Raw genomic sequence first — 13,355 nt, forward strand, 5'->3', positions numbered from 1 at the left:
TTGGTGAGGAATTTCAAAATCGTTTAGTGACAATACATAATACAGTTTTGATATTTAGTGTTACTTACATAATAATTTAAAAAGCGTTCTCAATTGTTTATGGAGGGTAAAATTAAAACGCTGCTGAAAATTAATTGACATCGGACCGCAAGCTGCCGCGGGTGTAAAACAACAAATAAATATGTAGTTTTTGTACGAGCTACCTTTTTGAAAAACACGTTTTGTTTGCTTTCAATTCGATGGAGCGAGGGGCTTTCTCTGATAGACGTTTGAAGTTAAATCTCCCTTTTAAACGCTTCAAATGTGATTCAGTGAGCGCCTTTTTGGGGCTTAAGCGATGCGACTTGAACGTAACAGAGCTCGCTTTTAATAAATTGATTACTTATTTATATTCTAGGGGAATAAAAAAGTGGATTGGACTTGAGTACGTGGCTCAATAGTTATACGTACTTACATACATTAAATTCTTGTTGATAAGCAGAGTCCTTAGTTGATCAGGTTTATCTAACTAGAGGATTTTAGTGCTCCAATTTATCCGATTAAATAGTATTATTATCACCACATTAAAAAAAGTAGTTCAAAATAACACCTCTCTCGAAAAAAATTGTAAATAAATAAATAAGAATATATATTAATTCCGAGAGCTATCATTATATCAATCTGAGAGCCAGACTCGAGCCATTCGTTGGTTTCTTTGATTATTTTATATTACAAAACAAGTTACTGCTCTTGTCCACAATAAAGTCAAAAGTTGTGACTTGTGCTACTACAACAACATGACGTCACGCGGTCATGACGTGACGAACAGACTTTGTTTCTCATTCGCCTTTGTCTAATTAAAATTGCGCTTATCCGCGTCACACTGGAAACTAAGCCCTTTGGCCAAAACCACCCCTGGAACAGTTTTCTATCGGAAATTACACCGTAAATATTCGGATATAGAGTTTGTAATGCGTTACGGAGGGTTTGGAGGGTAGTCGAGAAAAAAGCACGTGTTCTATTTGGGATTACACGAACCCCGTAAACAATAGGTTAACATTGCTTCAGTTGCGTTTGTTCTCCACGCGATAGTTTGCCAAGTTTATCTTTCCTTTCTGTTCGACTAATCATTACACATTTACGCACCAAATACTTGTAGTATTTGTTTGGAAGTATGCATTCGAACAAATTTAAGTGCATCTTGAATTCATTGACTATTAAACAGCGCGTTGAACTCTTTTCTATTGAGTTCTGACAGAGAGTCACTGTGGTCATGGTGTGTTTCATAAGTCACTGTGGTCTAGTGGTTCACCATCTTGCTTCTCAAATGGAGGGTTCCCCCCGAACCCCGAACCCCGGTACCGGACTTACACCAATGAATTACACCAATGGATTATGAGTTTTCACTAACACAGTTAGCTCGACCATTAATAGACGGCGATACGGCTCACCAGCTATCACGTTGTTCAAACAGGAAGCTCTTTTTTTTAAAAGAATATTAATTTCTCAACACAAGACATACAATGTCACTTATATGAAGCTCACTGAAGTGTGGGTACTTAGTTGGTCTTGCGATTAATGTAGAGGTAATTGTGACTACCCCGATTGCGATATAGTCATGAGCTTACGTCATGACATGTTCTATTGAGCATTAGGTAAAATAAAAACACATAAAAGTTTAGTAGTTACTACTACTGGTTAGGATTTTAAAAGGACTTCATCTTTTCTATCGTGTGGGATGTTAGGTTAGCTCTATCTCCAGCAACCCTGGCGTCAGTCAGGGTAATTATTGACCATGTTAGTGGGCTCTGTTTTCCGCATTTAGACTCTAAGATGGCCCATTATGCGTAATTATTGACCATAGGCATGTAAAATTTTGAAATTTCAATCATCACCCAGATCAAAAGTACGTGTGTATATGGGAGCGTATGTCGAGTGCAGTAGGTATAAGCCGCGCGGAGGCTGCATGTCAAAGCATCGCGCGCTGTCCGCATTAGTGGCGAATATCGCCCGTCGCCTGGTGACACTATCCGCATTCACTTTAAGCCGCGGTGCTGTTCAGTGTAGGGCTGCCATCGCAGCGTTTTACTTAACATCAACACTGGGACACAAAGGCACTACAGACGATGTCCCGATTTCAAGTGTCACGAATGAAAGTTCAATGACCCGTGGTTCGTTTACCTAAAACTATGAAACTATTGCGATTTAGTAACGTAAGTTCGTCATCAAATAGGAGATTCCAGTTACTCCAGTCTGGAGTGACAACCTGTTAGAAGAACAACTTGTGTGTACTGTGTACTTAAATGAATTATAGTTAAGTTTATCAGTGAGTGTTATTTTGTCATTATTATGAAAAATAAAGTATCTTAAACCGTAAAAGTTAAAATCGTAACATCTTTCCTGGCCACTTTAGTTTTGTGTCCTAAAATAGATGTGTCGTATTGCGTACGCGTAATAACGCAGAGTGAAACAGTCAAAGATTGTTTTTTTTTTTCTTTCCAGCTTAGAACTATTTTAGCTAGTTATAGTATTAGTTGGCGATTACTCCACCGACAAAAGCGCAGCTCTTAAATAAAGAGAGAGAGAGAGATAGATAGTACGAGTATTAGTAGTAAATTCATCCTTAGGCCACTGGCAGCCCTGCGGCCGGCGCGGGAATCGAGCGTATGCGTCGCCATGTGCGTTCACAATAGCCACATTCTCATGGACTCAGCGGTAAGCTGATTGCGTGACGTCATCGCCACACCGCTCCGCCTGACGCATTTAAACAATATCGCATTTTATCCCATAGTTACGTGGTACACTTTCAAAAGGGTCGCAGTTCCCTATTTAAAATTTAATCTCGTTAGGTTCGGTGGACTCTTCAAGAGTAACACCGAATTATGGGATGCATCGGGAGTACGATACAAGTACATTCCGGAGATTTATTTTTATTTTCTTATAAGTAACTATTATTCCGGTAACAAGTTAGAAAATTCACAAACTTTAATTTTGGACAAATTACTTAGGTGAGGGTACTTGCATAGATGGATCTATACTTGACTCTGTGCTTTCCCATGCTTCACGGTTTAACTTGCAGCCTAGATGGGTATAAATTGTTTATTCCAATTATTTTTGTTTTATAGTACTTACCGGTGCTTAGCAAAACTCACACAGAAAATTTATATCGAAAAAAATTATTGCTTTTTTTCCACATGTTGTTTGGCGTCTTAACTCCTGTAAGGCTAGAAATACCTAAGAATAGTCACATACTTAATAAGTTATCGTGCAACCCTGCCGTGCCTGAAAGTATCCCCATTCCCGAGAAATGCGTTTCAGATGTACGTGACGTACGTGTATTGGGCTGGTTTTCGCAGGTTGGAAAGTCAGACAGGCAGTCGCTTCTGTTTAAAGCCAGAACTGTCAAATCTTCAAGTTAGGTAAGCGGACTTTGTGAAGACGCGATAACGCTAGGGAGAAGATGAAAATGATATAATCGCTCAACCCTATTTTTGATCGATTCTCGCTCAAGATACTCGTCTACCTTTTCTAAGTACAAGTCCGTGTAACCAAAATGATAGCAATCTCTAAGCAGATATGAATATCCTATAATGTCGGGCTTTTATTATCTTATTGACTACTCCATTACTGGATGCAGGGTATATTAAGGTAAAGAGTTAAAAAATAGAACTGTATAGTGGTTTTCTAATCGATGAGCAAGTTTCCGTACCTTTTCATCAACAGCTTTCGTTCGGTCACACTCTAGGTGCATAATACGGGCGCGACGATCCGGCTTACCGGATCACGGGCTGCCGGGTCGGGTATAATCCCCCGTGTAAAACAACCAAGTACCGATGTCACCAACTTTTTACAGTCTACTGATACGCTACGGATCATTTATTTGGTTACCGAATTTGTGAGGGTGTCGATTGGTACAATAGGCACAATTATTTCTAATGTATTAAGTACAAAGTTGCATTGGAAAACAAAAGTTCAAATGGGTTTAAGGAAAAGATGAAGACAAATCGATACGCATAACAGGCATGAATAAAGCTAGTTTCACACCGAGCCACAAAAAACCGCAAAAGTGAACTGGGGCGCACGTTTCGATAGCGATTAGCTGACGTACGAATCGACCTTGATGTGAGGTATTAATTTAATTCGCTATAGCTTTGCGGAGAAACATTAAATTGCAACTTGGTTAGCCCCCTCGGGCCTTCTACTGAACGGGAGTTTAATAGGTATATTGTTGTGTGTACAGCGGTGCAGCACGAGCGCGGCCCTCGCAAGCCGAAGCTGCACGCGGGTTCGCTAGCCGGCCTGCCGCCGCCGCCGCTTGCGCACGCGCACAAACCACATGCGCTCAAGCTCTCGCCGCCCTCGCCCTACGCGCCGCTAGGGCAGCCGTTCAACTTTCAAGTAAGTAAAGCTAGTTAAGTATAGTAAGTTTGTAAAGCTAATAAGTGTTTTCTGAAGCTAGTTTTTCTAAAGCTTTTTAAGCTTTAATTAAACTTACGATTGGACAATGTTATCATTGCTTAAGTGATTGAGTCACTGATTGATTAAAAGACTGAAAATGATGAAAGTGCCTCTATAACTAAATGAGTCAACACAACATTTGACTCGTGTAAATTCGCAAAACAAATTAGTACCAACCTATCACCGCTGATTTCTAGTGTTGCCGAACAGCCCATGGTTTTAAAATCGATATCATCATTATGCAATACTATCGATAGCCTATTGTATAGCATAGTGTGGTACTTACCTTTCATTTAACTATCGATACTGAACTATCGAGTAACACTACTGTTTCAAAAACTGGCGATATCCAATGTCAACCACATGTAGGTACACTATGTGGATTTGATCATTTATGACAAGACTTTACAGTCAATAAGGTTGGTAATAACAAGCCGATCAACATAATTAGATCATAGTCATATCGTAAAAAGCAGCTACCCGCAACTTATTGTTAGTAAGTACACCTAAATAAGTATGACCTTTAAATCTACAATAAAACTTGTATGGGATTGAACTGACGCACATTTACTTTCGAAGTCTACCAACCTACTCAGTAGGTACTTCATTTTCTCCGAGTACAATAATTGATCGTTGGCAGCAGGGGTCTTTGGCAGTAATAAAACTCTGTCCCCAGGGTCAAAACAGAAACTACTAAAAACTTTGCGTAAAGTGGTCTGATTGTGTTGGTCGGCTTATAGTTCGGTATGGGCATGGGCGAGCAGGCGCCTCTGAGTGCGACCTCGTCGGCGGGGTCGAGCGGTGCGGGTGCAGGCGCCACCAGCCCGATGCCGCTCGTGCCGGAGCCCTTCCTACCGCCGCCGCCACCCACCCTGCTGCACATCCTTATGTCTAGTGACAAGTGCCAGGTAACTAATTATACCTATTCGAAATTTTAGGTGAGGCAACCCTATATTTTTCCCATCGTGGATGTCGACGACTACGATATTTTATGTCGATGATTAGGATATGTCACGGTCCGCTCCCGTACTATAATTAAATAAAATAAACATACTTACATATTACCTACTTAATTTTTTTTTTATTAACCAAATTAGGTACGAATAAGAATAAGTTGGACTGAAAGGGTTACTAATGAGGAAGTGCTATTAAGAGTAAGGGAAAAGAGGCAAATATTGAGAGTTATTGAGGACAGAAGAGGCAAGATGATTGGACACTTTATAAGACACGACGAATTTATTAAAACATCATAGAAGGAAAGTTACAAGGAAAGAAAGGAAGGGGAAAACCAAGAAGAGCTTACATGGAACAGATTAAAGAGATGGTGAAGGTCGTGTCTTATAAAGAAGTGAAAGAATTGGCTTTCGACAGACAATAATGGAGAATACTACGAGTACGCCGACAAACCATGGCACCTCCAAAATTTCGATTGAGAATACCAAACATACTACACAAAATTGAATTTCTTTTAAGCTACGATCCTGTCAGATAAAGAAACTCAATCCTATTACCCACCAAAATTTCTAATTGGAATAGCCATATCCTTAAGTTTGTCAATATGTTGTTGACCAGGAGTTGATGTGGAGCGCTAAGCAGCTTCAACTGCAGGGTGACCCGACACTCTTACGCCCCCCGCCGGGCGCGTTCGGCGCCCCCCTTGCGCCTACGTGGGAATTGCTACAGGTAAAATAATTAAGTAAAAATAATAATATTAAATCACACGGCCATTTATTTAATGTTTGAAAAAAAACATAATTACTTATAGGATTGTTTGGAAAAAATAGTTATCAGTTCATTGTGAATACGCGGATTAAAAATAAACTTTATTACATGTCATGTCAGTATAAACTATGTACCATATTTTTGCGTTTATTACCTATTCTTATTTTTTGTAAACTTGTTTATTACTGTTTTTTATTATTGATTCTTAAATTGTTGTAATAACAAACTAGTATTTAATAAAATGTTATTCATAAATAAAATTCGAAAATAAACCAAAAAAATGTTAGTATTAAGTATAAGGTTAGTGATTATTTAGAAGATATCAATGCATGTTATTAACTGTCTAGGAACTGATTTTAGGCAGCCAAATTACTAAATGGTATAACAATATTATTATGTTTTAGTAAAGAACGTCTAGGGCCCTGTGCTAAGGTTTTTGTTGCAGCTGCTTTTCCCCTGCTCTACAGGTTGTGAGAAGCTTTTATAGTTTTAGGCGGATGAGGCGTTCGTTATTTTAAAAAATGACGATTCAAAGTGTAACTATGTTACCTACTGAAAAAATATATTTTTAAATTTTTTGTTTGTCGTTTAGTCGACTATAAAAATCGAGGCGTCTATCCCACTGGGGTACACCCTGGACTTAGTAGGTAGGTAGATACGTGGTATCAAATATTTAATTGAATGCGTTAATAACTGGTAAGTACGTACAGTCATGAGCAATGTCATGTATGACCTTCACTTTAGAACCCTGTCACACTATCGTAATTTGACATTTAATGAGACGGCTTAATTTGTCAAAAAGTTAATGTGACGTGGTTTCAAAGTGTATACATATTAGTACTTGTGACCGTACACGCACCCTTTATGTCACATTTTGTTCTTTATAAAGTTATTATTTATATTTATAACGCAAGCTACTTTGGAATGGTACTTAAACGATATACCTATTCATTGTAGAAAATATGTCGTAGACTCGTTTCTGATGGGCGGAGTAAGTCAAGTCAAGGCAAGGCGAGAAGTCACCCCATCCGACCAATCAGAAGGCCGCACCGCCCCTCAGTCAAAAAGCCACCTACCCTTTGTTAAAGTCACACCCCTAAAAATAGGCAGCACGTGCCTATTTCGATTCGAGTAGATAGGTACTTTACAAATCTTGAAATTTTTGGATGAGTAGGTAGGTAGGTATATTGGTGCTAATTCCTGTAAATACCATCTAATTTTATTTTAGGTTATATCTGTCATTTTCTTATCCGCCGAAAAGGAAAGGGACGGGTAATCGACAAGCATAAAATTTATGGAACACACGTCAATTTTAAGCACAAATCTAAAACAACCGTCTAAAAATTCGCCCGGGTTATTCATTTATTTACTCATTCTTCCTAAAATTAAGAGCTGTCAATCATCCGTCCCTTTCCTTTTCGGCGGATAAGAAAATGACAGGTATAACTTAAAGTAAAATTAAGAGATGTCTGCAGGAATCGGGGCCATTATGTAGGTAGTCACAGTAGGTAGTACAAACAAAAACTATCTAATAATAAAAAAACATAAAACAACACATAACGTGCCTAAATATGTCCCTGCTGGGTACAGGCCTCCCCTCAATCAACTGGAAGGGGTATGGAGCATACTCCACCACGCTGCTCCACTGCGGGTTGGTGGAGATGTTTGGGCTAGTAGCCCGGCAACAACTACTTAGCGTGCCTTACTTTTTGCCGTACTTTTTCTTTTACTTACCAAACAAAGGACAGCCTCATAAAGTGATTTCGACAATGTTTCCATCGAGAATCGAACCTGGACCTCCAGATCGTGAGCCCAACTTTAACCACTAGACCATGGAGGCTGTGTGGATAATAATAACAAATGTTTTATTTCTTTCACCACTAACAAACACACAACTGTAGGTAGCCATTATTCCTTATTCTATGCTATATAACACTAGACACGCCTACGAATAAACGAGCACAAATAGTAAGTAACTTATTTATTGTAGGTCTTCTTCTTCTTCTTTGTCCACCCCTCTTCCCACATATTTTATTGTAGGTAAGTACTTCTACTAAATACCTACTCTTACTAAGCGATGTAAGTACCGAAGCTTTATCATCTATCATTTATCAAACTTGGCTTTTCCAGCCCTTAAAAAGACTAGATGAAACTATCTAAGTATTCGTCTTCCTTTTTAAATATGAATCGTGAAAGACTGGAATAATTTACCTACCTATTTACACATACAATACATCAACTCACGTCGATTTCCCACCGGGGTAAACAGAGACTATGGAATTCCATTTGCTTCGATCCTGACATATCTACTTCTCTTGCTTCCTGCACATTCATCAATCGTTTCATATACGCACGCCGGTTCAGAGTAGATCTTACTGAACCTTTTCTAAGAACATCACCAATTTGGTAAATGTACGTCCTCCTAGGTCCCACCTACTCATACCTATTTTTAGAGTGACTAGATAATTATTATTGTTAGGTACCTAAGCAAGATGCACCTTCTTGACACATCCTCCACCTACAGGCTACGGAATATAAAAATGAGAAAATTACTATTAAGTATCTAATTGAATAAAAGCAGACATTCAGTTTATATAGCGTTGTTCAAAGATTTTCCTTATCATAGCCAGTAAAGTTTATACGTGTAACTAAGTAGTAGTTACCTCCCAGGAGACTAGCGCCCGCCTTCTCTTCATGGCAGTACGCTGGGTGCGATGCCTCGCCCCGTTCCAAGCGCTGGCACCGTCAGACCAGCTGGTGCTACTCCGGGCTGCATGGAAGGATTTGTTCCTGCTTCACCTCGCCCAGTGGTCTGCTCCTTGGGACTTGGCGCCACTGCTGGCAGCCCCCGCCGCCAGAGCTCGATTGCCACCAGACCCCTTGGCTGATTTGGAACTCAATACTTTACAAGTAGGTATAAAAACAAAGTCCCTACTAATGATCATAATTTCATCTATATATCTATAAGTAGGTACCAAAGGCTGATTTTATCTGGCCCCGTAGCATATTGCACGTATATTGCGCCGGATTGACTTTCCAGGCTAAGTTCTCCAAATAAAATATAAATGGCGCTGTAAAAAAAATATTTCGTTTAACCTTCTAATTTCATGGATAACAGACATAATATATTATGTATCTTTTATGATGGTACAATAAATCTTCCACCCATTATTATTACGATCACAATAAAGAGAAGCAATATAATGTAGCAACATAATTGTACCTATACTTATACCTAATCTCATCTAAATATCAAGCAACAATTATTTTTATATAAGCTTCTGCCATTACATTGTATTTGTGAATTATTTTGTAGGTAATCGAGTAATGAGAAAATAGGTAATTATCACGTTAAATCTGAACAGCGCCATCTATCGGCTATGCGATATGTAAACCAATAATTAGGTACCTACTTATATCAGTTCAAATATAGCGTCGCTTGTGTTATGTCCTGTAATGTTCCGTTATAATATCATCCTACTGTAATAGTTACGCAAGTAAAGTTGTTTGACAAACATTTTGAAAATTTTCAGGAAATATTATGTCGGTTTCGCCAAATTGCGCCAGATGGCAGCGAGTGCGGTTGCATGAAAGCCATCGTACTTTTTTCACCTGGTAGGTTGATATTTATTTTTAGTTTACTAAGTAGTTTCTAGGAAGGAAGAGGAGGGGAAGGGTTTCTAGGAGGAGGTAGGTAGTATTTAGGAACTGACTTTTGATAGACAAGAATGGAGAATGCTACACCGACAAGAGCGTGGCTCTTAAATTAGTGATGAAGTGGTTTCTGTATCGTATCGGTCTGTATCATAGCCAATAACCACGTTGCCTAATGTACATTACGTATGTACCTTAGGCCTCTTGTCACTAACGGGCACCATTTAAACAATAGGTAGATGAAAAATTTAAAAATCTACCAATGTGTTCTAAAATTGTATTAGCAACACTAGGGATTTCCCATATCAAAGAAGCGGTTGTAGGTATAAGTACTTAGTCATGAGTAAAATCATGTACCTACCCACTTTAGAACCCTGTCGCACTATCATATTTGACATTTATGAGACTTACGGCATTTTGTCATAAAAGTTAATGTGACAAGGTAAAATGTATGCTTATTGATGCTCGTATTGACCATACCTACTGAAAGCAAAAATAGAAATAGGTTTCAGGTATTTACGCCTATTAAAACACATAATAACGGGTTCTTACCGCGTTTAAATGGGGATATGAGACTCCCGATGTGTTTTAATTATGATAATAACCGCGTAAACTTAAAACAATGTATTTACGCCTATTTATGAGTGAGCGAGCAAGAAAATTACAAAATGGGGCCCCATCTCACGTCACCTCAGGTCTAGCCTGGGAGTCCACCCACATCAGACTTCACGTCTTTTTTGACGTGACTTATTGTAGATTTGCCGCAAATGGCATTAACTACTTAGCCGGAAAAAACTACTAGGCCGGAATTAATTACCTACACGGCCGGAATTAACTACTTCGCCGAAATTAACTACTTGGCCGAAATTAACTACTCGGCCTACGTACCTACCTACGTAGTAGGTATCTGTTATTGTCTAATACTTAGGCAAAAAGAAGTAGGTTTCTACCTAGATACCTGCCTAAAACTATGAAACCTACGTACTACAAAGTGCTACCTAACCTATATTACTGATAGAGGCCACGATGCGATGCGTCATGTGAAGATGGTATAAGGTATAAATAGGTACTTTTTATATAGAAATCTGTTTTAAAGTGGTATGTGCCTGAACAATAACATGGTAGGCTCGTTTATCTACCTTCTTACCTACATAAGAATAACTAGCGTACCGTAGACAGGACCGATATAATCATAGGACTTCTTGCTTAACAGATACTCCAGGACTCAGCGAAACCCAACCAGTAGAGATGTTACAAGATCAAGCTCAGTGCATCCTTGCCGACTACGTGAGGACGAGGTATACGCGGCAGCCTACTAGGTGAATATCTATCCAAGTTACCCTTTATCAATCGGTCTATTATAGCGGTTATTACATTACCCTGTCCACCGGGCTAGATGCGCCAAGGTCACGTCGAGATTGGGAAAATCGATGGTATTACACTAACTCGGAATCGTAGTTACCATGGTTACTCCCTACAAACTCGGTCGAGATCGTTACCATGGTTACCTACGCCCCACCGACTTAGACTACACGATCTGATCGGCAAACCCGTGACTTTGACGCATCTAGCCCAATAGACAGGGCAATGTAGTTGTATTAACACTGGACTTCTGACATCGATCAGGGGTCGTAAACAAGTGTTGTCATTGTTTTGATCGGACGAATCGCGATAACGTAGGCGGTAGCTATAACTCGCGCGAATCGACATTCCTACGCAGGCCGCCTTTTGTATTTATGTTCCTTGTACTTACGAGTATTGTACGCATCGTCCTTGTCCTTGACGTAACTAGTAATTCTCCCGAAAAGGGTTATTGTTACCGATTCGTTTGATCGAAACGAAGTCTACGCATTACATCACTTTAGTCGTCTCCTACGGCCTTTCTGACTTACGCCTGATCAGGGGGCCTACCGGCTAATTCGCCGAACTTCGGCGACTTGAAAACGATTCAGATAAATCGAAGTTCGGCGTTTGGTACCGGGTAATTTCCGATGTTCATTGCAATCTGGATGAAAATCAATCCATAGATAATAATAGACATATTAGAGGGGTGCATGATTGAACGAATGACTTTTGGTCTTGCGTTCCGTTGAGACATTTGGTAAACATTTAATATTTTATATCATTATGAAATTAAAAAATACAGACTAATTTTGTATGTTATTTTTATTAATTGATAATATTTTTAGTTAATCACTTTGTAAAGTCTTACAAATGTTTAAAACAAAAGGAAAATGCAACGACGGATTTTTCTTTTGCAACTGAAGTAATGAAACGCAAAAAAAAAAGAAAAATGACGTTATGTTATATCAGCTGACATACTTGAATTCGCGCCGAATGCAACAGTTTTATCTTCTCAGAATTTATACAATAACAACAATAACGAAAGAAATGTAAGTAAATTATTAATCTAGTAGTAGTAAGAAACAAGTCAAGAAAGAATAGTCACATAATGAACCTATTCATTGTTCAACAACATAAATAGTTTGTTGGAAACTTGTAAATGTATCTTTTTGTTTTTCTAGATCACCGATTTACTACCTACTAGATCTGAGAGTCGGAGGCTAGACATGGAGGAGCGACTTGTTTCAGCAGTTAACAAGCTGGCTGGCTACAGCTGCTGAAGCTAATAGCAAGGCCGCGGATATGCAAACAGAGTTGCTTCGGCTGCTGCTGGAGGAAGCTAGGTGAAGACCAATATAAGGTAATTTACTCAAACTTATTAAAAATTGTATGGAATTGGAGCAAGTAGGAGAAGTTTATAAGGATCACGACACTTAGTGGTCTGTCCTTACTGCCTACCCCGCCAGGGATGTAGCATAAAGATTGTATGTATGTTATATACCCAAATTTACCTCCTTGATCAGCATATTTTACTCCATACTAGCAAGAATAAAGGCCAAATATAAATATCCTTATACCTTTGTATGTGCTACTTTATTACATTCCAAAATATTTCCTTTACATTGTATTTCATTCCATTAGAGTCGGCTAGTGTTCCTAAACTTTTAATTCATGAAGGACCACTTTACAAAATTTTTGTCTTGCCGGGATCACCCAAATGAATAAAGTAATAACTAAAGGATTATAACTAGTCTATAAAGACTATTACTAATGTACATGATAGACGTCATAAAAACTTTGTCATATTGTGACTGTTTATATTTCGCATGTATTTTATATGAATTAATGGATTTATTTATTACAGGTTAAAGAATAGCAGCATGACGATTCTCAAGAACAAAGACACTAGCGAAGAACGAAGATACAAACTAAGTTAAAATACTTAAGTAAAAACATATGTATTCAATAAACTTGTATGTAAATATTTAAGCTAAAGTATAAGTACTCCATTTATGTTATTTAAGTGAAGTTGTATTTAATTTAAATACTTAAGTTTGGTCATGTTATTTAAGTGAGTTTGTCTAGGGGTAACATTAAAGTACATTAAAGACAAAGCAACTAGATATCATTTTACCAAGAACTATTTTGAAACAAAAATAATATAGCATCACGCTTCTATTCCCGAAGGGGTAAGCAGA

General features: G+C 38.5%; 1 protein-coding gene and 1 long non-coding RNA gene across 2 annotated transcripts in view; both read left to right on the forward strand.

Annotated features, from left to right (window-relative positions):
• The window catches only part of LOC126368312 (protein dissatisfaction), a 37,820-nt gene that overhangs the window by 21,901 nt on the left and 2,564 nt on the right, over positions 1–13,355 (forward strand). The window contains exons 4-9 of the mRNA XM_050012219.1: positions 4,220–4,377; positions 5,178–5,345; positions 6,010–6,120; positions 8,830–9,069; positions 9,693–9,778; positions 11,010–11,132. Of these exons, the coding sequence (XP_049868176.1) occupies positions 4,220–4,377; positions 5,178–5,345; positions 6,010–6,120; positions 8,830–9,069; positions 9,693–9,778; positions 11,010–11,132 (886 nt within the window). The remainder of the gene's footprint in view (positions 1–4,219; positions 4,378–5,177; positions 5,346–6,009; positions 6,121–8,829; positions 9,070–9,692; positions 9,779–11,009; positions 11,133–13,355) is intronic.
• LOC126368112 (uncharacterized) lies at positions 11,731–13,352 on the forward strand. Its single transcript, XR_007566537.1, has 3 exons — positions 11,731–12,206; positions 12,339–12,517; positions 13,022–13,352. It is a non-coding gene; the product is annotated as an uncharacterized LOC126368112 (long non-coding RNA).

Source organism: Pectinophora gossypiella, chromosome 7 (assembly GCF_024362695.1).
Source record: "Pectinophora gossypiella chromosome 7, ilPecGoss1.1, whole genome shotgun sequence".
NCBI classification, from domain to species: domain Eukaryota; kingdom Metazoa; phylum Arthropoda; class Insecta; order Lepidoptera; family Gelechiidae; genus Pectinophora; species Pectinophora gossypiella.